The sequence below is a fragment of the Apteryx rowi genome, unplaced genomic scaffold (assembly GCF_003343035.1).
Source record: "Apteryx rowi isolate R43461 unplaced genomic scaffold, aptRow1 scaffold_481, whole genome shotgun sequence".
Classification (NCBI taxonomy): domain Eukaryota; kingdom Metazoa; phylum Chordata; class Aves; order Apterygiformes; family Apterygidae; genus Apteryx; species Apteryx rowi.
The window spans coordinates 501,210-523,334 of NW_020450740.1; the positions used below are offsets into that span (position 1 = coordinate 501,210).

At 36.5% G+C, this 22,125-nt stretch overlaps 1 protein-coding gene and 1 long non-coding RNA gene across 4 annotated transcripts; one reads left to right on the forward strand and one right to left on the reverse strand.

Moving 5' to 3' along the window:
* Positions 1 to 1,460: 1,460 nt before the first annotated feature.
* LOC112972278 lies at positions 1,461 to 3,299 on the reverse strand. The gene is made up of 2 exons (XR_003255628.1): positions 2,804 to 3,299; positions 1,461 to 1,561 (listed from the first exon to the last, which is right to left on the reverse strand). It is a non-coding gene; the product is annotated as an uncharacterized LOC112972278 (long non-coding RNA).
* A 70-nt stretch (positions 3,300 to 3,369) lies between these two features.
* OCIAD1 (OCIA domain containing 1) lies at positions 3,370 to 21,495 on the forward strand. 3 transcript variants are annotated; one of them, XM_026078614.1, is made up of 9 exons: positions 3,370 to 3,446; positions 4,159 to 4,243; positions 5,461 to 5,514; positions 7,651 to 7,704; positions 8,138 to 8,185; positions 12,173 to 12,302; positions 14,365 to 14,573; positions 15,935 to 16,084; positions 18,910 to 21,495. In XM_026078614.1, exons 1-9 carry the CDS (start codon positions 3,396 to 3,398, stop codon positions 18,945 to 18,947), a joined length of 819 nt encoding a protein of 272 aa, XP_025934399.1. In that variant the 5' UTR covers positions 3,370 to 3,395; the 3' UTR covers positions 18,948 to 21,495. The 3 variants fall into 3 exon arrangements, with proteins under 3 accessions (XP_025934399.1, XP_025934400.1, XP_025934401.1); XM_026078615.1 differs by lacking the exon at positions 18,910 to 21,495 and adding an exon at positions 16,979 to 18,903; XM_026078616.1 differs by lacking the exon at positions 5,461 to 5,514.
* The last annotated feature ends 630 nt before the right edge of the window (positions 21,496 to 22,125 follow it).

A 22,125-nucleotide genomic window follows, 5' to 3' on the forward strand; every position in this document is an offset into this window, starting at 1 on the left:
TAGAGCACATAAGCTTCCACTACTTGTTTTCGCCACTTTCCTTACCAGATCAGCATATACTCCGAGTCTCTCACACATCTACTTGTTTCAGTTATGTCTTACATAATATTCTTAAACTTATTTGTTAAACCAATTTTGTCTTTTGTGAAAGATCTGTATGAAGCCTGTCACTAACTGCTGAACAAGGGAATGCAGTAGAATTTATCTGAAAGATAAATTTTTAAACCACCTGAATTAATAGGGCGAGTTCTGCACAGACTGTCTTGAGCTTCAAGAGCTCTGAACGTTCACCAGTCACTTTGTTTTACAAAGGACTACAATTAAGACCCTCTGATTTTCACACCAACTTTTTGTTATGTGAGTGATCAGTTCATTTAAGAAGAAACTTATTTTTCTAAGGTTTTCATCTTTTTTTCTTTGAGGCATCTACTTTAAAATTAATTAGTTCAAATTTCTGGTTAACTATCAAGTTGCAGTATTAAAGTATTTTGAATCTGAAATATATTCAAAGTCTTACTTGAATTATACTAAGTCGTAAAAGATACAAAGTTTAGAATCATAGATAAGTGAGCTGTAATACATCTAAAATTAATTTTTGGACTCCTGAGGTATTGCAAAAAATACATAAACCTATGCTATTCCTCTTCACAAATAATCTATGAGTTTAGCAGAAGATTATATGTGTTTAAAAACACAGGCACAAAATAGCAATTAGAAAACAGGTTGCTAGAAACATCAATCTGCCATTTTACATGCCATGAAAACAAACAGCTTGAAACTCCCTGAAAAATAATGCTACCTTGTCATCGCTAAAGTATTATTGTAGTGCATGGATTTTTAAGCAAAAATATCATATTGGATAATGGCACCTGGAATTACCATGAACGCAAAAGGTGGGGTGATAGAAAATATACAATAAGAGATTTGATTTATAGAAAGGGGTCATAAAGCTAGCCTTAAGGCTTCCCTGAGGACAAGATTTTATGTAATGCATGAGGAGGACCTTGCCATGACCAATTTTAAACTGAAGTTCTGAACAGTTGCAAGAAGGATGAAGGGAGTATTAAAGTGGTACTAATAAACCAGGTGTTGAAAAGCGGTCCTTGTTAAGATTTAGTTCTGTATGTGAACTTCAAAAAGGCTTGAAGATAGAGAACAAAGTGTCAAAGATGTTGATATCTATGCTGAATGCTATCATCTATGCTGAATATGGTCCTGCAACTACAGTCCTTATCCAAAAATGGTCATATGTAAACAAGTGAAGCTTTAAGCACCTTTAAGTATCTCAGAAGCAGACTATACTAGGTAAGATTTTTAAAAAGAAGGTGAACTCACCTGTTTGGTGCATGTTTTTTATTCCTTTTCCCTGTCAGAAGTCTAAAGGATTTGGGGGGTTGAGAAGTAGGAAAAATGAAAGCATAATTATTAATTTTACAAYAGAGAAGAGGCAAAACAACCACTCAGGATCATTACTTTCTTTAATAAGAGAGACTGATATCTGTTTCCTCCTCATTGAAGCTCCAGGTTTAGGGAATGTGCAGAGTTCATAACACGTCCTCCCCTACAAAAATTCAGGTTTTAAAAACCATTGTAGGTCTTCGCCTAGAATGTACTGAAAGACAACTGAGAAGAAGCATGACATTAATTGGCTTAAATAAGCGTGCTATGGTCACATGAATCACTATGGTTAGTTGATGAGGCCAACATCTTCAGCTATGTTATTTAAAAGATGCATAACTGATGTTCAGGCATTGGAGAGTGCTTCATTAGGGTAGGTCCAGGGGATAGGCAGACATGAAGGTTGGAAGTAATTTGTGTTACAAGGCAGAGTGATCTCATGCAAATTAGAAATTTATTTTTTATCATACGATGAAAGACATGAATTCTCAACCCTAAAAACATAGTTTCTGATTCTATCCTCCCTCCTCATTTCAAGAATCCAATATGCAGAAACACATCTCCTCTACAGCTTCCTTGTTGGTGCACCCCAACCATCGAGGCAGCCAAACCTACTCATTCACACACGCTCCTTAGTCCTAGGTTCCTCAGGTGCTCCCACTGTTCATTTCACAGGCATATTCTCCGCTGATTTCAGACACTTTCAACATCTACAACCTTTCATTTCCTACCTTCAGGCACAGGCTTCTGTACAGTTATCAGACAGTAGCAATTTAAGTCTCTCCACTTGAATGCAGCACGGAGAGGCCACGGCTTGCTGCAGGAACGGCTGTAAGGGAGTGGTGCACTGCAGGCAAGTCGAGGCAGAATGGGATATGCTGAACTCAAGCAGCAGCACTGGATATTTACAGGACAGCTTTGCAGCATACAACACACAATCAAAAACATCTTCTTTCCTCATATTTTCCTGATTCCTGACGAACTGTAGTCATTCACTAATGTTGCCATTTCAACAGCACTAGCCAGAGGCGAACACACAGATTCCTTCCAAGCTTGCGCTCCAACACAACCCTAGCTGCCAAATCGCTATCATTTCCAGCTTCATACAGTTGCTCCCCAGGGCCTCGCTCGCTCTTAATTTAAATAAACTCTTTTAAGATTTGTGCCTGGGTAACAGGCATCTTTTCTCTTCAGTCAGTCCTGGCAACGTATCTTCAACATCTAGTTGTTTATTAGTAACATACCTAGTGCTCAAGCTAGGCAAGGGAGAAATAAAGCCTTTTTCTTACCACCTATAAAACCGTTAGGGTCTCAGTGACACCCTATCAGAAGCCAATTACAACGCCGAGAACCTGTTACCAAGAACATACAAATTAACCTTTTGCAAAGAAACACTAAGAATTACCTTTAAAGGCTTCACCAACTTCTGAGGCTGTGCCTGCTCACACACTTATTAGAGGGTGGCACTCTTTGAGCAGGCAGGAAATAAGATAAAGCGCAGGAAGGAAACACTCTCTATTGAAATTAATGCTCTGAATCTTGACTGCTGATTCTAGATAGTCACATCGCCCTCGCTCGCCTTGCGCGCCGAGGGAAAAGGCTGAAAACGAGCAAACGCAGCCCTCAGCGCCACTGACTGCTCCGCCGGCTCCGGCGCCTCGCCGCTGCGCCGCGCGGGCCTGGCACCCGCAGGGCTGCTCGCGGCTGCGTGCGCACGGGCGGCGCCGCCGCCAAACAGCCTCTCCTCACAGCGGGGGCCGCGGCAGGCGCCTGGGGCCGAGGACCCAGGCTGCGCCGCCGCCGGCAGCCGGAACACGCCATTTTCCCCAGCGCGGCCCCCTCCCCCCGCCAGGCGCCCGCCACCGCCCAACGGCGCCCCTGGCGGCCGCCCCCCGCGCATGCGCACGGCGCGCGTCTGCTTCCGGGTCGGCGGGCCAAGGTGGCGCAGGAGGTTCCGGTGTCCTGGCAGCGCCCCAGCTCCCCCGCCCCGCCCCGCCATGGAGGCCGGGCAGGGCCCTGGCGGCGGGGAGGTCGGCGACCCGGCCGAGGTACTGTCGCCTGCTCGGCGGCGCTGCCCCCGCAAGCCCCGGGGCCGCGTCGGTGCCGCGTCGTTGCTGCCGGCGGGGAGGCCGAAGGCCCGGCCCGCTCGCCCTGGGGCCGGCCTGGCCTGGCCTGGCCTGGCCTGGCCTGGAGGGGGCCGCCGCGGTCGGGGCCCTTGAGACCCTCCCGGGGCGGCGATCTGCCCCAATGCCAGGCCGCGGCGCTGTCCCTTGCGCTGTGTGTGTGKGGGGGGGGGCAGGCTCCCCTGGTGGCAACTTCTCATGGGGTGGCGAAGCAGCCGGCCGCGTGTCATCAGACATCGGTGTGTAAATGGGCAAAGCGCTCTGTGTCACTGAAACCGCGAAACGTCTTTAAAACCTAGGAATTTAATGAGCTGTCAAAGTAAGTTAATTTTTGGAGGCAGGTTGCAAGGCCCGAATCAGGTTTTTCTGAAGAAAGAGGAGAGGAGTGAGCTGGAATTTGTGCATACTCGAGATATCTTTTTTCCTCTCCTTCTTTTGTTGGTTTTGAAAAAGTGTTCGATTTTTTATAACAATGTATTTCATGTGGTGTTTATAGGCAAAAAGGCACCATTTTTTTTAATATAATTGTGTGAAACTTAAGGCACTATGATGTGCAGAAGTTGTAAGTTTGTCACTGAAAAATACCCCCAAACCTTCCCTTTCCTCATTCTTTTTTTATTGATTTCCCTGATAAAAGAATTCAGTACCTAAGCCTTATGTGCCAACAGAGGAGGAAAGACAACTCCTCAAGGAGTGTGGCGAAGAGAGTGCCCGATATAGAGGTAAGTTCAGTTTGCTGGTAAACTTATTTTGCCTTTCTTCTACCCTTAGTTTTTGTTGTTATCTGAGGGATTGAGGAAGGAAGGCCCAGGTCAATGTATCAGGACAGTTCATTAAGGAGCTTCACATGGTCTAAAGTTGCATCCTGCTACATGCTGATCTATGTTAAATTTACCTTTATTAAAAGTTTGCATGRCATGAATTGTGTAAAAAGTACAATGTACTTTGTAAGGTTTATGCTTTATAGCAAGACCCCCTTCATGTTTTGAACTAATGTGTTTATTAACAAGCTGAAAATAGGTATAATTAATGTAGATATAATAACTTACAAATTAACAATATAATTATTTATATATCTTAAAATTTGGTTTCCTTTATTTCTGGAAATTTGCAAAGAGAACGCTGTATCAAGTACTCAGCTCACTTTTTTGAGGAAAATCTGTGCATCCATGAATAGTCAGACATTTGGGGTTTTGTTCTAAATAACAGCCAAGATTCTCAGACATGATTATGCAGTCAATAATGATTTCTGTACTACAGCTAAATATACGAGGGTAATAAACATGCATTGTTCTTACAGAATATTGTGTGTCTTAACTTCATTTATTTAAAATACCAAGATTCTAGTCTCTCTTTTCTACAAAATGTTGAACAATTGAGAATTGATTACAGTATTTAAGTTTGTTTCTGTAATCCAAAAGTTCAAGACATGTATGTTTTGTATACACCTGGTTATGAGGTTTGTACAAGCTTTCTGATGTGATTGCTATCCACTATTTTATCACATGCTAGTAGATTATTCCTGATGATGATAGGTGGCTTAGCAGAAATTGGGACAGATGAAAAATTTGGCAGCTCATTTGCTAAATTTAGCACATGGGGACTCTGATTTCTGCTGGTAACCAGTAGTTTATGAGGCAACTTTTAAGGCACTGTGATTTTGAACTAGCAGATACCGGCCAACTTTGAACTGTTTTATCTTTGACCTTTTCTACTTTGGCGTTCTTGCCACTTTTATTCTGGAATACCTGGAAGCCTTTACGCTTGTTTGGCAAAATCTAGCCATGTTCCTCCTATCTCTGAAGTGAAGGGAATCAGGATCATTAGCAGGAAGACTACAGTTGGTTATGGTTTAGCAGTGATCTCCTTCATGGAGGACAAGAAGAGAGGAGTTGGTTGTTCTTCCTGAGGTGTTTTGCTGTGAATTCTTGATCCCCAGGGAAACTTACTGCGGTGTTCATCTTTGTGCAGAGTCTGAAGAAACACCATGAAGGTATTCTTGTTTAGAAGCCCAAAATTAGTTTCTTCAGTAATTTCACTTGAATTTCATTTTAGGGAGCTACAACAAGAATTGTTTTGTTTTTTTTTCCAGGAGCTGTATACTGTACTGTTATCTCACTGATAGAGCCTAAGGCCCTTCACTGTTTTCTAGGCCTCCTGTCTTTGTTTCATGGTTTTGCATTACATGCACCTATACTGTTGTATTAGCTGTATTAAATTCATATCATTTAAACTCTCCTTCCCAAGCAGTATAGGTTCCCTGTGTGGCTACCCTGACACCATCAGTTCTTATTGTGCCAATTTTTGCTGTTCACAGATATTATTACAATTTTGTGTGTTTTCAGCTTGTTTATTCAAATTTCAGGTTGTAGCCAATTTGCTCTTGCAAACCCTCTCTGTTTTGTGATGGCTTTCTATTGACAACTGCTATTTCAGAAATTCTGGCTCATCGTTTCTTAATTGATTTTAGTATATGCTTTATTGGTATTACTGTTTTTAAGCACATTATTGTATAATGTAAATTCTAATACCTTAAAAATGTGAGTTACATCTATAACTTAAATTTATCACACTTGTAATCTCATTAGCAAGTAAAATCAAGTTGTATTGGTATGACTTTTTCCCCATAAAACCATGTTGACTAGGATTAATTACATTCCAGTCCTTAATTATCAGCCTTCCATTATTTTTTCTGAAGCGGAAAATGTCCCTTTTGCCAATAGCAATGAAAAGCATTATTCCCTGATTTCTTAAGCTGCTTTTGTCCATTTTCTATGCTTCATAATTATTTATAGAGATTTTTATGTATACCCCCAATCTTCATTTTCCTATTGCTTTTTTTTAATTATTTCTAATTACCATTTAATGTAACTTTTATGCTCACATTTTATCATCTGTTTCCACTACAGTGTGTAACCTGTCTTGGATATCCAGAATATTTATGCTGGGCCTATAAATCATTTCTGGCCTCAGAGGTTTTAGAAAAGAATATTAATGTTATTGCTTGCATATAACTTGCAGTGTAAATTTTGAAGTCCTCTGTAATAAGTTATTTTGGATGTTTTCAGAATAGCTTACATTTTCTGAGATATGGAATGGCACTGTGTATTTGAATCTAAATTTGATTCAAATACACAGTGCCATTCCATATCTTAGAAAATCTAGGTCTAGAATCTCTAAACCTATCTAAGTTTTAGTCTTTGATAGATTGGAAGTTATTATGAAGTATTGCTATGATCTTGGCTGTGAACTGAGGAGCCAGTACTTTTCCTTGAAAGTGACATGCAGTCATGTTTGCCTTAATATGCAGCAGCTGGACTCCTAACCTGGTTTAGTACTATCAGAATTTGTGGAAGAAAAAAACCAACTTGTTAGTTTGTGAAGCATATTTTAATACTATGTGTTGCAGAAATTCTAAAAATATCATTTAGCCTAAAATGCGGACTTAATCTAGCAGATCATGGGCATCAAAACACTATAAGCATCTAGCACTGTTCACAAAATTCTCTCCCTTAAGCAAAGTTAATAAATCAGTGAGCCTTTTTGTAACATCTACGTTTTCAGTCCTTTAGTCTTTAGTCTTCTGTCGTGTTCGTTACTGCGGTGTTTCTATACCTAATTTTAATCAATTTCTTTTTTTATCTTTTTAAGATTTAGAATGATTCAAAAGTTCTTAGATTAAAACAAAATCAAGCCTTTTGGTTATCAAAATTTTTTAGAGTCACTGTCTTCTACATTAGCATCTTCTGTCCTAAAGAAATGTGTATGATTCCCAGGTTTGAATTTCTTTATCTTTATGCTGTAGTAGTTGTAGCTAGAAGTCAGGTTCACCTGGAATCTTATCATTAGAGCTTTATCTCATCTGCTGTTGGCTTTCATATTTTAGGAAGCATGAAGTCTGATGAAGACTGGAAGACTCATCAGCCAGTACTGCATAATATGTAGTAGATCTCAAAAGCTGGAGTTGAGAATGTTTCATAATTTGTGCAGTTTATTATACACACACGCACACACACACACGGTCTTCATAAGACCTAGCAACTCTCATATTTAATTTCGTGTTTAGTTAAATATGGTTGAAAATACTGAAAATTTATTTTTAAGCTATTTTTTTTTTTCTTCTTCACAGCTTTTCCTTTGGCTGCAGTGAGCATGCTTGCCACTAGTCTCTTAATAAGGAAAGGTAAAGTTTAAATATACTTTGGTTTAATTTGGAAATTCAGACTTTTCATTTACCTGACTTGTAGTTCCTGAAACTAAAGGAGGAATAAAACTTTAAATTAAAATTGAAATTCTTGGTCATTTTATATTATTTGACAAATACAGTATCGTAGAGATTATGAAACAATTATTCTACAGTATGTGATGTGATATACTGTGTGTTATGATTAAAGATCATAGATGACTAAAGATCTTAGTAATTCTTTTTTTTTTCTAATTTTATGGGAAAGTTAGATGATTGGTTTTCTTGAATTTGCTTTAAAGTGTAAAAGAGTAAGCTATTATCCCAATGTTATGCAAAATAACTGACATTTTATATTCCTATGAAGAGTTAATGTTCCTTCAGCTTAATTGTTAATAACTTATTACTGATTACTTTGATTCCTCATTTTCAGGTGTTCTAAGAGATAATTCAAGATTTGGCTCTCTTACTAAAGTTGCATGTAAGTAAGAGCTATATGTTAGTTCATCTTGCATTTGTGATTTAGGTTCTGGAATCTATTACACAGATATAATTCCCATGAAACTACTTGGCTAGTTCACTGGGATCCCATATCCTTATATTGCTGCAACTGTACTTGAAGGTAGAACTATATGAGCTGATGTATTCAGAATAAATTTCACCTTCCTGATGTTGATTCTCTCTAAATAGGATCAACTCTGATAGTCAGCAACTTCTTCTTTACCTATGTATCTTAACTACCACATCTCACATTGCAAGAACCTAGGTAATATCAAGAGGTAGAGCGTGTTATTTATTCATCTTCTAATTTTGCAGGAGATTTTGCATAAGTTTTGTTCATAGGCTTTGTATAAAATTGTAAGATTTTAAATATTCTTGACAACCATAATGTAAGAATTTAAGATAAGAACATTATAAATAGGTACTGTGAAAGTTTGCTTTAATTTTTTTCTCTTTCATAAGAGTCTGCCAGGGATAACTATTTTTGTGTGATGGAGCTTAAAGGTGAAACTAAGCATTGTGAGAAGTAAAATCACACTCATTAGGAATGTTGTAACCTATTGATATTAAAGCATTTCCTCAGTTTATTATAACTGAAAATGAGTAAAGGAAAATACTTATTTAATATATCTTCTATATTATCCTCTGCTGTGTAAAACTTCTGCTGTAGGAGGGAAGAAACAAACGCTTATAATGATGTTTTCTTTTTTTCTCAGTAGTTCCTGAACTATAAGCATTGGTGATTTGTGAGGCTGCTATCTGAAACTAATTCTTTCATTGAAAATGATTATATTTTCAGTTGGTAGTATCTGTTTAATATTTTTGCTTGCTCTGGCTTTTATAATTTCTCACCGTTGTTTAAAAGCTTGTAAGTCTAAATGATATCTCCTAAAATATTAGAACAGCATACTGCTGCTGCAGTGAAGTCTGCCTAAAGGACTTTGCCAGAGAACACTCACCCCTCCCTTCCTAATTTGAAGGTCATTATTCATGTGTCTTACTTGTCCCATTCAGGCTATTTTAATATCTTTTTTTTCCTGGATATTGTGCATGCACAATTATAGGAAAACTGCAATTTCATGTGAAGGATTTTGGATTCAGTGTAATCAAAAAACAAATTAATAAATTAACCTGTCCAATGTAATACATGATAGTAAAACAGGAAGTTGCCATCTTGCCAATCTGCCCAGATAGAGCCAGTTACTGTTACAGTTTGCTCCAGTGGGAGGAGGGTAAAACCCATGATTTGTGGTGAAGGAAGTGCTGTTTAAGCAGATAAATGAATGAGAGAGGCTAAGGCTGTCTTTTGTTTATAATAAATTCTACTTGCTTTTTTTTTGAATGCAGAACAATATTATCACAGAAACAGTTATAATAAATAATAAATTTGCTATTCCTTTCACATCTACACATTTCTAGTTAAGGGCCATGTTCCTCCTACTTAATACAACTACATTTTGAAAGCAAGGGAAAAAATAAGTGGTAATTGGACGAGACAAACTATTCTTGATGTCAGGGTTATAAGCAGTACAATCGCAATCACTTCTGGTTTCTCCCTTTCAGTGTATACTGGTGGGCAACTGGACTTTCATTTTGTACTAAAAGAGCTTTCCCCAAAGTGTTTTTGTTTTGGTTGTTTTTCAGTAGGTAACTTCATGTGATCTATGAACTGTTTCAATACTGGAATTTTTCTGGGATGTAAGTTTTAAATTGGAGTCTAAAAGACCTGAGTTAAGCAGTTTTAGTTTCATCCTCATATTGTTTAGGTCAGATGCACTGACTGTCTGAAGTATCCTGGAAAGTATTGCTAGGAACATAGTTTACAGGTCCAAATCATGTCTCATAATTTAATTGCACATTCCTACTGCAGGAAAGTGTGCTTAAAGGAAGCAGTGCATTTCCACACACACCCCCCACCTCCCCACCTCAAATTCTGAAAGAAGAGCATATTCAATTCCAGGCACTGCTGCTAGCTCATACTTAGATAATGTTAAACAAGAACAGAAGTCTCATTTTTGAGTCAGTTCTTGCTTTTCTGGTATCAATGATCTGAGCATGTTTCTGCTGCGTCCGTTGATTATAATAATCTGCCTTAGATAATGGTGTGTGTCTCTTGGTATTGACAGATGCGCTTATTCTGAATAGTATCCATGCCCGATTACAGTGATAGGTCTTTTATATCTAACAAACATAGCTGAGTCAGGTTTTGTGTTTTTTCTGTTTTTATAGTCTCTGTCTTGCATCTTTCTCTATTTTTCCCTTCTTGGTTATATCTGGAAGAAGTTGGGAGGTGGTTCATTTCCTGGGTAGTTTTCAGGTTCCAGAGTGTTCTTGTGCCTCTTGGAATTATTAACTTTTTCTCAATAGCCTCCTAGGCACTGACGGAACCTCTAGTTAGTCTGCGAATGATTTACTACATTGACGGCATCCCTTTCGACACAGCAGTTGAGCTATTGGATCTCCATCCTTCTTGCCAAAGAAGGATAAGATCTGTATGTCCTACTTTATGTTAGTCTATAGTGGGATCTGAATTCCTTTGTCCATCTCATTAGTTTCTCTAAAGTCTTACCACAGTAAATACAGAAGAAGATGAAAGCAGTGATATCACAATTTACCATACTAACCTGGAAATTTTGTATTAGCTGACTGTTACTTCCGTAATAAGGGACACCCACAAATAATTTAGCCAATAACTTCTTACTGCCTACTTTGTCTGAAACATCTTCAAACATCTTCCAGAGAGATGCTTCCACATGTCTTGACTGGAAGATCTTAAGAAAATGAGACCTTCTCTTTGTAATTTATACTAATTTATACCTTCACTACTTGACTTTTTTGTTAGATATGTCGTTTGAATTCTTGTTGGGCTTTTTTTCTCTTTAGCCTTTCAGGGGCACATAATTTTTCCCTCTGCAGATATTTATACAGTTTGAGGTATCTCAAGTTTTTTGATCTACTAAACAGCTATACCCTTACATTTCTCACTTGTAAACTTGTTGCTATTGTTTTCCTCTCCCTTGGAAAAGGATTTTTAACATCCTTTTGAAAATATGGATATTAGAACAGGAATCACTATTCCAATATCAGTCTCATCAGTGCGTAGTCCACGATGCGATCTACAGTATGAAGATCTTGGAGAATTAATGTTAGCATTAACTCTTTCCTGACTAAAAAAAGATTGAGAATCTTTATTTTTAGAAAATACTCCTTGCATATGAAATAAGGATCAAGTTTTTTTTCCTATAAAGTCAACAACAAAACTTCTCTTGATCGCCATTGAATCCTTAATGCTCCTTCATACTCGGTTAGACCCACTAAAAAATGAAGGAGCCAAGTGATGGACATCATCAGCTTTGAGTCCAGAAAGAACTCATTTAGTTTAATGTCCTGCCTAGCAGACCAAAATATCTCATCCACTAAATTGAAAGCATTTAAGATTGCAGGGATTCAGCAAATTCAGTTGAACAGACAACCATATCGTATCCTATCCTCAGAAGATACTGAGCCTAATCTTAAAATTATTTAGGCTTCTCTTCCCACTAGTGAAAGTCTTTTCAGAGTCTGACTATTCTGATGAATTAATATCTCAGAATTCCAGCCTTTGTTTATTCCCAACCACTTTATCTTCTCTGACAGTAAATTGTTAATTATTTCTGGATCTTGGGAAAAATTGGTTGGAATTTTTTTTTTGTCACCTTTGGTTCATCAAGTAGTAGTTGATATCATCTGGTGCTTGTGTCATGTCTAAATCACTGCAGTATGTCTCTTCAACTGTTGCATTTATTCTTAGTAACCTTTGTGAGCAAAAGTAGCGAAGAGAAGATTGCTGCATTTTTTTGTTTTCAGTTTAAACTGATTTTTTCCTTTTGTTCAAGATAATATATAATTTATTTTAAATGATGGTTTTAAAATTATGTTGAATGTTACAATGCAACATATAAAATCATCTTTTTTTCTTTTAAAAAAGTTGCTGGAACGTGTGGATACCTGGCTGGAAAGATATCCTACTTGCCAATCTGTAGCGAGAAATTTAAGAAACTGAAGGATTCCCCAATAGGAGATGTTCTACGACAAGCTCAGAGACATAGTTCGCATAAGTAAGAATTTAATTCTCTTTTAAATTTAAAACAACTTCTAGAATAAGACGTTTTAAAGACACTAACAGAGATCAAGGCTACATTTGCAGCTTTCAAAGGTCTTAAGAGCTGCACCTTCCCTCTTCCCCCGTCTCCCTTAGATGTACCAGAAGGTGTCTCGTCTTTATCAATTGGCTAGTTACAAAATACATATTTTGAGCTCTTTCTATACAACTGTTTATTTTGAGTAGAACAAGAAGCATTTTACTCATCAAAATGTATCACATGTAAATTAAGATGTTAATTTCCTGTGGAATTTACTTACAATAATGCGACATCAGAGGTAGCCTCTTCAGTTTAGAAGTAAACTAAGTTAACTGAAATAAAACAGTGTTACTTTCTGGAAGTTTTTCCCATAGCTTTGTTTGATTGCAGTAGGAAGAGGGTGGAAATGATTTCAGTGTTTATCAAAGGAAAGAACTCAGTAAACAATATCAGTGCAGGAAGAAGCATAGTGGTCAAACTTACTGCTGTTTGTTTAAATCCTTTACATCTGTAATGGCATTATGCTGTACATATGAGAAACTCATCAGGTTCCTAAAACTATTTCCTGTTTTGTTCCAGAATGTTTTCTACTTGGAAGTGGTTTTTAATTGCAAGTTACTTTGGAATATCTCTGACTTAAACCCTTGATTCACAACTGGTAGAATAGTCTTTGGGTACTGAGTAGTAGTCCTGCTGTATATGTGCTAAAATTTATTAAATATTTATGTAGAACTTGATTGCATTCTTAATTACTTTATAAATTGGGACTTATGAAAGTTTTGCACACAGGTTCACCTTTATACTACAATATTTGAATTTTTATAGCACCAAACATGATTTTAATAACTACTACTTTATACGCTTAGTGTATAAACTCAGTGGATTTGAAAATATATTTTATTTTCTAAATGACAAATTCTTTTTTGTTCTGGTCTACTGATTAATTCAAATTCGTTGAAATTGCATTATTGTCCATATATGCTACCCTTTTAAGCCAGCAATAGAAGTCGTTACATTTCATGATCATTATACACCTGCTGATTAATATATTTTAGTAACTCTGGTTTGCAGTTGAAAATAGGGAGCTAAAAGATTAGAGAGTCCTTTAAAAATATGTTTGCATATACAGTACTTTAAAAATATAATTGAGGCAACAAAATGGCTTATTTATTGAGTACATTAAAACAGAATAAAACTAAAGAGTAATGCCAAATGTTTTTCTTATAAAACTAAATAAAGTACAACAAAGCAGAAATTTAAAGTAAAAAATGAATAAAGATGCTAGAGACATTGCAAAGGCACCAAGTGGGTAGCATTCTTGGGGCTGATTAAGAGACAGACGTTTTCTTATGYAGTGGTTTGCAGGGCCGTTCCAAGTATGCAGTGATTGCCTTAGAGTATCAGGCATCCGTTTCCATAGTATTCTTTGTATGATCTTATCTTTCTCTCTTAAGAGAGAACTCATTAATGTTTCTAATGGAAAAGGTAATTCAACAACGCAAGAAACTGTCATAGTTTCATTTCCTTGGTCTAGGTCTTTGCTCTCCCTCTCTCTCTCTCTCTGCTGTTTTGGTGTTGATCAGTCACAGCAACTTCTAATGAAGGGTTGTAAATTGCAACTCCTTCCAAAGAAAGCCTTCAAAAATAATTTTTCATGTTACCACTAGTTATATGGACACACCCTGTACTATTTATCTGATGTGTTTTGTCTATCTGAAGACTCCCTGGGGGAAGGGATTGTCATTTTTGTCTTGTAACATGCAAAATACTTTGTCTTTTGTTCTGGAGGTTTTCAAGTATGAGTTAAGTTTCTGCGAGGAAGGGAAGAGTTTTGGGGAAGGTACTTTACAAATCTCTGCAATGTTTAAAAAAAAAAAATCTGTTTTTTAAGATATTAATTCATGTTGTTGGAAACTATTTGAATTAAACCCTTAAAAAGAGTACGTTCTTGAACTGGACACAATACTGTTCTTATAGTTTCATGTTTAACTTTAGTATTTCTGTATTTAATATTTAATTGTATTTTTTTCTTTTTCAGCCGTTCCAGTCGGAAATCTGAGTTTTCAGACATACCTTCTCAGTCATTTACTGAATCATCTTCTCAAAGACCTGGGTCTCCACTTTCTCCTAGTTATTCAGATGATTACAGTTCAACAGATAGAGCTCTCTCTAGTTATGAACCTGTTCCATTCAGTGCTTCCCTGAATGAATCTTCACCTACAGGAATTACTGATTACACTGTTCAAGGTGTGGTTTGTCTTAATATTTAGCAGTTTGTAGTATAATAATTCTTGTCTTTCTCTTAGATGCATCTCTTTAAAATACATATTTTCATCCCTTGCAAACAAACTTTGTACAGTATAGTGGTTTTGAATGAAACACTGAAGTTCCCAGAGTTGTATTGACACAGAAGGTAAATGTCTGCCTTATTTTCTGTTCTAACTCTTAAATTAAATGCTTTTTTTTTTTTTTTTTGTAGCTCTAATTGCAAGTAAAGATTATAAATTAATTAGCAAGGTTTAATCTGTTGTGAAATTAAACCTACAAAAAACCTCACCTTGACTTCAAGGTCTTATTGTTTGAAATGAAGGTGAATAGGTCATCCTTCTCATTACTAAATAAACCGTAGTCTCTGCTGTTTGTCTACTAGCCTTTCAGGGATTATTTCATTTTCAGCAGTGGTGGTGCTGTAACTGTATGTTATAACTGTTTTTTTATAACGTAACAAATGTTTGCGTCTTCTGAGAACTGAATGTATAGTGTTCTCTCCTGCAACAGCTGATTAGCTCACTGAGAACTAAACTGTTTTTAAAGTACTGTTGTGTGCAGCTGTTCCCCTCCTCCCATATGAACTCTATCCTCAGCTATTCCAGAGGAAACACTTGATCCTGAATTCAGATCTTGTACAGTACCCAAAGGAGGAAGTTACTGTTAAATGCAGAGTCACATATTTTGGATTAATTTTTTTTTTTCACTCCTCTGTGGAAAGTATTTTAATTTCAAAAAAAGCCTATTCACGCAACTCATTTTGAGTTGTTTAAAGTATCAGAGATAAATGTGTCAAGGAACGTGTAGTTATGCTTCATCACAGATATCAATAGTTGGTACAGCCTTAATTATAGAACCAAGATTCTGCATTATAAACTTGAATAGAAGCATAAATGTTTATCACATGACAGATGTAGTCTTCATTGTTCTCTGATTGCAGAATTTAAAGCCTGCATGCAGACCCTTGAGATTTACCTAAATTTACTTTCAGAAATTATAAATATATCAAATGTATATGTCATTAATTTTACTCAAATAACCAGAACTATTTTATCCAGCAGCTACTACTGTGTTCTTGTTAGACTTCCCAATGGGTAAAATCAGGAAAAGGAGTTAACTGCTCGTCTTCTAAAGCAGTTTGACAAAATGAAAGGGATGGATGAATTAAAAGCCGCGTACATTCTCAGTTGCCATTTAGGAGTGTGTCTGTCATGCTCCTTTTTTTTGTCACTGAACTGTAATTAATTGGCATTCTACAAAAGGTATGGCAACCTGATGTTATAATCAAGTTTTGGTGGGTGATGCCCTTTCTAGTATCTTGGTGTATTTTTTGTTTTCAGATCCTGCTCCAGTTCCAGAAGAAAGTCGTAAAAAAAAAGGCATCTCATATGAGGAATTAAGAAATAAACACAGAGAGACATATGAGGTAATGTTACCACCAAAGGCAGAAACTCCAATCAAGTTTTCACAGGAAAAGCCAGTTAAAGAAGGTAATATGCTGATTTACTGCAATGTATAGTAAATTCAAATATTAGCAGTAATGCTAAAAATAGTTTATAACTCTTAGGCTTGATCTTGCTTACCCTTTAGCCAGTTTATAGTTAGGGCATCAGCAAGTAGCTGATATGCGATGTGGTTTATAGTTTCATATTTCAAATTAATTCTCTTTTTCAGAAACATTGATCTTCTGGTAGTAAATTACAGTTCCTCTTCTACAGCCATATGGCTCGGTGCCCAACTCTAAAAATCTCATAATTTTTAATTTGTGAATATACTGAGCAACCTCTTTTAACAAAGAACTCTCTGAGCTCAGAGCTCTCCTGAAGAGTTTTAGCTATGGAAGGGGGTGTATGTTTTAGATAGCATTGTTCTCTCAAAATAGAATACATAGTTGATGGTTTTGAAAGGGACGTTATTTATTCTTAAGAATTGTTTCATGTGGAATTAGGGGATTTCTATAGTGGCATTGTTTGCAGAAGTTCATTATCCTRCATTAAAACTCAAAGGAAGGAAACAGTATTGGCAGCAATATTGAGATTTGTTTTCACAGTGGAAAAACAAAACTTTGCACAGCAAAATAAGAATGCAATGTTCTGAAGAATAAGGTGCCATTCAGTTACCTTTTTGAAAAAGTACTTGAAAAGAAGTCCTAACACAATTCATAATTTTCTCTAGAACTGTTGTATTTAGTGTGACATCTGTGGAAAAACTTACTTTTAAGAGGACTGTTTTACCATTTGACACACTACTGAATTAGTCAGTTGAATTGTTGGGGGTTGTATTTAGTGCCCAATCTACTCACTCACAATGCAACAAGATTTATAGGCATAGATGAGGTTTTCTATTAGACATGTTAATATAAACAATTATTAAAAACCAAAAAGGTCTGAAGCAGCAATGGTGAACTTTGGAACAGTGTTGCTTACGAATGCGAATCTATTCTATCCCTGTGAAATACTTCTTCTGGATCATCTGGACACATCTACATGGTCATGAAATAAAAATTATGAACAATTATAATGGTAATGATTTAAATCTGTTATTTCAAGAATAGGAGACTTTCTTTTCTATCATGTCAGTATAGTAAATGAGACATTCAGAAATTATTGAAGCTATAGTTTCAGGTTGTTTCTAGATTCAACAGCTGACACTTCATTGATTTGCACAGTGTTTTCTTTCTGAAGATATTTCTTCACAAATAGAAAGCCTAGAAATGCAACTTGAAAACCAAACACGGAAATCTTACTCTAAAGCGTCATTCTGCAATCCTTGCCAAATTCCACGGCAAATCTTGTGGCTATGAAATGAGAGCATGCATTCATTATTTTATTTTTAGATATTTGAAGTCTTTTATTATAAATGTTAATCAAATGTTACATTCTCTCTATGTTTCTGTGTGCTGTTTGGTTCTAGTCAGATTTTGAAAATAAAAGTACATTGAATACTGCATGGAGTTTTGTAAAATAAATTTTTAAGAGTAGTTGGTTTTACTTTTAGGAGAAAAAGAACAATGGAATACAAAAATTCAGAAATGCATTATATTTAAATTTGCAGTAAGGGATTCTACTGATGCTGCCTGCTAAGTTCTGATTTAGCTTCTGTCTTTATTGGACATAATTAGCTTTTATATACCTGTACACAAATAATGAATCCTTACCTCTTTGTTCACCCTTCATCTCTCTGTCATAGGAACATGACTAGAAAATAGGAGACAGTGGTTTCTGTCCTCCGTTGCAGGGATGTAAGGGAGAACTAACCCAATCTTACTGTTTAAGCCAGTTTTAAGCAGTCCCTGACTTCTAGCTGCTCATGCCTGCTTCCCTCCATTGTGACATTACAAGTTTATGCATCTGCATAGTGAACTGGAATTTCCAAAAAATAACCATAAGCCAGCTAAGCTGCTACTGTTGATAGGAATGGAAGTCAATTAGACTTTGAGAGAGCTTCTCATTGTGCCTCACTGCAACATCAGCCAGCTTACAATAGATTCTTCAGTGCATTAAGCTGAGTTTGTTGACATCTCACTGAAACAAGAACCATACGTTCTCTTCCATTCCACTGGTTCTGCAGTAGGTAGATAGTAATAAAAAGTTGCGTTTATTAATAATTTAATCTGCAATTAGATTTATAAAGGAGTGGCTGACTAGTGTAAGCATTTCTACTATGTCATATAGATCCATTCTCTACTCTGTCAGGGATGACAGTCACTTATAGTCTCCTTTCAAGTTCACTTTCAAGTAAGCATCCTTTCACTTTCTGGCCATTGTTGCAATTACATGTGACATTTTTGAATAAATCCATAAGACTAATACCCGACTTTTTTCCTCTCTGACTTACTTCTATACTAAAGGAAGCTGCAAAATAATAATGGCTGAGAAGTTTCCTAGTAGGGATTACTGATTTTTGTTTGTGTTTGAATGTGTTTAACTATCCTTAATCCATCCAATTGTACACGTAACTAGATTATGTAGCCACATATTTATCGTAACATTCCTTGCCTGTTTCCTCCAATTGTCTTTGTTTCATCCACGTTGCATTTATTTCAAAGTAATTACAAATTCTGTAGGGCAGGAATTAGCACAGTAGGCCTCTTGACTGAATACTAATTCAGTAAAGAATAATGAATAACAAGCTCATTCCGTTCCCCATTTATTCAAAAGTAGCTTTAATTAGATGGGTATTGTGCTGTGACTGACACTCTCCCCACTTGCTGCTTTAAATGATAATGCATTTCATCGTAGTTTTCAGCACTGTATAAAAAAACTTTTGCATTTAAATCATTTCAAATGCAACTGCTGTTTTTTCTTTTCTCTAGTTAAAGTAAATAAATATGGAGATACCTGGGATGAGTAAGAACTGAACAAAAAATTGAAGAAAATCATCTTCTGTCATTGAGCTTCATCTATGTTAGTCCCGAATATCTGCACTTCTGGTGTGTTCTGCCAAACACAGTTATAGTTTTAATAAATGAGAAGAAAATCCTGACTTGTCGGAAGATTAAAAAAGATGTATTTAGGCTTAATATTGTGTGACTTTGCATAAATGGGAAGCCAGGCTAATGTGAAGTGTCATGGTTTTAAACTGTTTGTGCTGTTGCTTAAGAAGAATGAGAAGGGTAACTAGCAATAACTAATGTGATAAATGTATAGCGGAAGATAAAATGTATGTAAATAAATGCAATCAGAGATGTACTAGGGAGGGGAAAATATCAGAATCTTCTCAAATTTTCAAGGCTTGCATTAAAAGTTACCTGTAGAACTAATCTCTCACTTTGTTTTCTCTGAAAGTGATGTGCTGGAAATCTCAATGTGCTATCATGCTTGGTTAGTAAAATTTGGAATAGTATTGAATTACTCAGGGTAAAAGGGCTGAGGAACCTAGCAAAACACATAAGTAGAAATGTTTCAGGGTGACGGCTATATTTTTAGATGAGTATTCTGACTTGCCCACACTGGATCTCCTAAGACAGTCATTTAAGAAGAAAATAATTGAATTCATGAAACAGCACATATTTAAGTGCAGAAGGTTAAGCCTGTCAAACTTTGTCAAGAGTTTGAATGGCATCTTGACTTAATCATTGTGGGATTAGCCTTATTTCTCAGTGTGCGCATGTCATGACAAAAAAGATGGGTTTGAGACTGCTTCTGGGGGAAAAGATCCTGGTCAATGGAATATTGCATTAGGTTTGTTTATCAGAAAAGAGCTACACTGGCAACATTGTACTGAAGAATTTTTATAATGTTTGCATAATCTGTCTCAATCAAAATAATACTGTTTTCTTCCATTAACACAAAGGTATTCTAATCTTCCAGCTGAAATTCTGAACTGCTGTTTGATCTCACAGCATTGTATTTGTATTGTATTTATTCACTCTAGGTGAGTGAAAAATGATGATGTTAATAGCATTAAACCATTACTGACATTTTTATTAGAGATGAAAAATAACTTAATCTACCAAGAAGAAAATTCTTGCAGATCATATTGATTTAGTGGACTAGCGGCAGAACAGCATGAATGAGAAGATTATTTCGGGTGAGTGCAGAGCATTTGCCTGAAATGAGGAAAAAATGGGGAGAAGATGAAAATGCTTAAAGAGCCAATACTGTTTATAATCATCAAGATAGGAAGACTACTTTTGGAAGAGCTGATCTTCTGAAAAGCAGTGTGCTAATCAGATAATCTTGAAGTTGCATCAACAATTTATCTCAATGTGAACGTTTCTTAGGGCTATAGCGGGAGAGCTGTGAAAATACAGGAAGTTTGACAGAATTATATTGCTGATTTTTTTCATGCACTATTCAAAAACTGATTAGATTTATCATGAAAATATTCATGAAGTTTCTTAGTTGTGAGCTATGCAAATAACAGGAGACAGAAGATTTAGATGACAACTGGGGTAGATTGCTATAGCTTTTTTTTCCCCATTTATAAAGAGAAGAAATGCTTTTTCTGTTCAATGAATGAAAATTTTGGATGAATGAAAAGTGTCCAAGTGAGAAAACTTAGGAGTAAGCTTATGGTATTAAGGGAAAAGCTACTTTAGCAACAGCAGAAGACACAAACTGTTGAACAATAAGCTTGCCAATAAAAATGCCTCTTTTTTTCTCATTCTTGAGGATTTTGAATGATACTGGATTTTCTCAGGTACAAGAATATAAGGATATAGTAACTTTCACTTGTGTGACTCAGGAATCTTAGTGCATGCTTATACTACAAGTTGTTTATTTTTTTTTATGTAAAGGAATGATTGTTTCAGAAGTTGACTATACAGGTTAACATAAGTACCTCTGCAGTGCGGACACTCCACAGAAACGTGACACTCCCTCTGTTCTTCTCTGCATTCATTGGGAAAATTACTATTGTGCCAGCAAACTTACTTATGTATAATCAAGTACTTAATAATATACTGGAATCATGGGTCAGGCTGAAGGCCTTACGTTCTTACTTCTGTCCATTCCCCTGTTCCAAATCTCTGGGGCTTTTGCTACACTGCACGTTGAATCCACACTGTCTTTGTACGTATCGTGTCTGTCTCAGTGTACTAGGGGCTACTTGTGTGCACATCTGTCTCATGGGATAATGACAGTGGAACAGCCACAGATGGCAGATGGGATTTAACCCTTTGCCATTTGCTTATTGAACAGATAATACCTATTTCACGAATGTTACACCTAGCCCTGGCAAACTATAATGTTTAGAGAATGTTCATTTTGTGTTCTGGTAATTTTCTTGCAGGGAGTTCATATGATTATCAGAAGCCCGCAACCTGAAAATAAGACTTGCTTCAAAGCATCTTGCCTCAACTTAATCTTTTAGGTGGGCAAATGCCATATTTTATATAAACTGTATTAGAATTTTTTTCTTTCTTAATGGAAAAAATAAAAGGCATATATATAATGAATGCTGTTTTAAAGTCTTTTTGTCTGTGCTTAAGGTAACTTACATAGTGTATACGTAAGAATTCTAAGGTGAATATAATGCTTTTATTCTGTTATGTCTACTTAGTATCTCTAAGAGAGGATACACGTTTTTTCTTATTTAGGAACAAGTTGAGTTTACAATTGATCAGTTCAAATTCTTTGGCTTCGCGTGACATCCTTAATAAGCTTTAGGTACGGGAGGTTTTTTGTTTATAGCTGTTAATTTGATGGTGTATTGAAAACTAATATTTTGTCAAAACACTCTTGAGTTTGCTGTGTTTGGCAAAGCATGGGTTGAACCTCTGCTTCTCTAGACAGCTGTGGGAGTTCAGGCTTCTTCATTCCCCTTTCTAGCACACGTCCGTCGGTGCCACCTTATTTCAGAGGGTTTTCTTCCATCTCATGATGTCGTAGCACCTGCCCTGTTACACAGCTTCCCTGTTTATACTGCCCTTATTACTGTTTGCGTTCTTCTTCAAGTGAATGTGAGTGGCTTCAAGCTGATGGGAGGGTTATTGTCACTGAAAACAAAGCGTCTCTATATAAAGAACAAGGAAGAATGGTGAATGTGTGGAGAAAGCATGGACCCTTTTGTTTTATGTTTAAATATA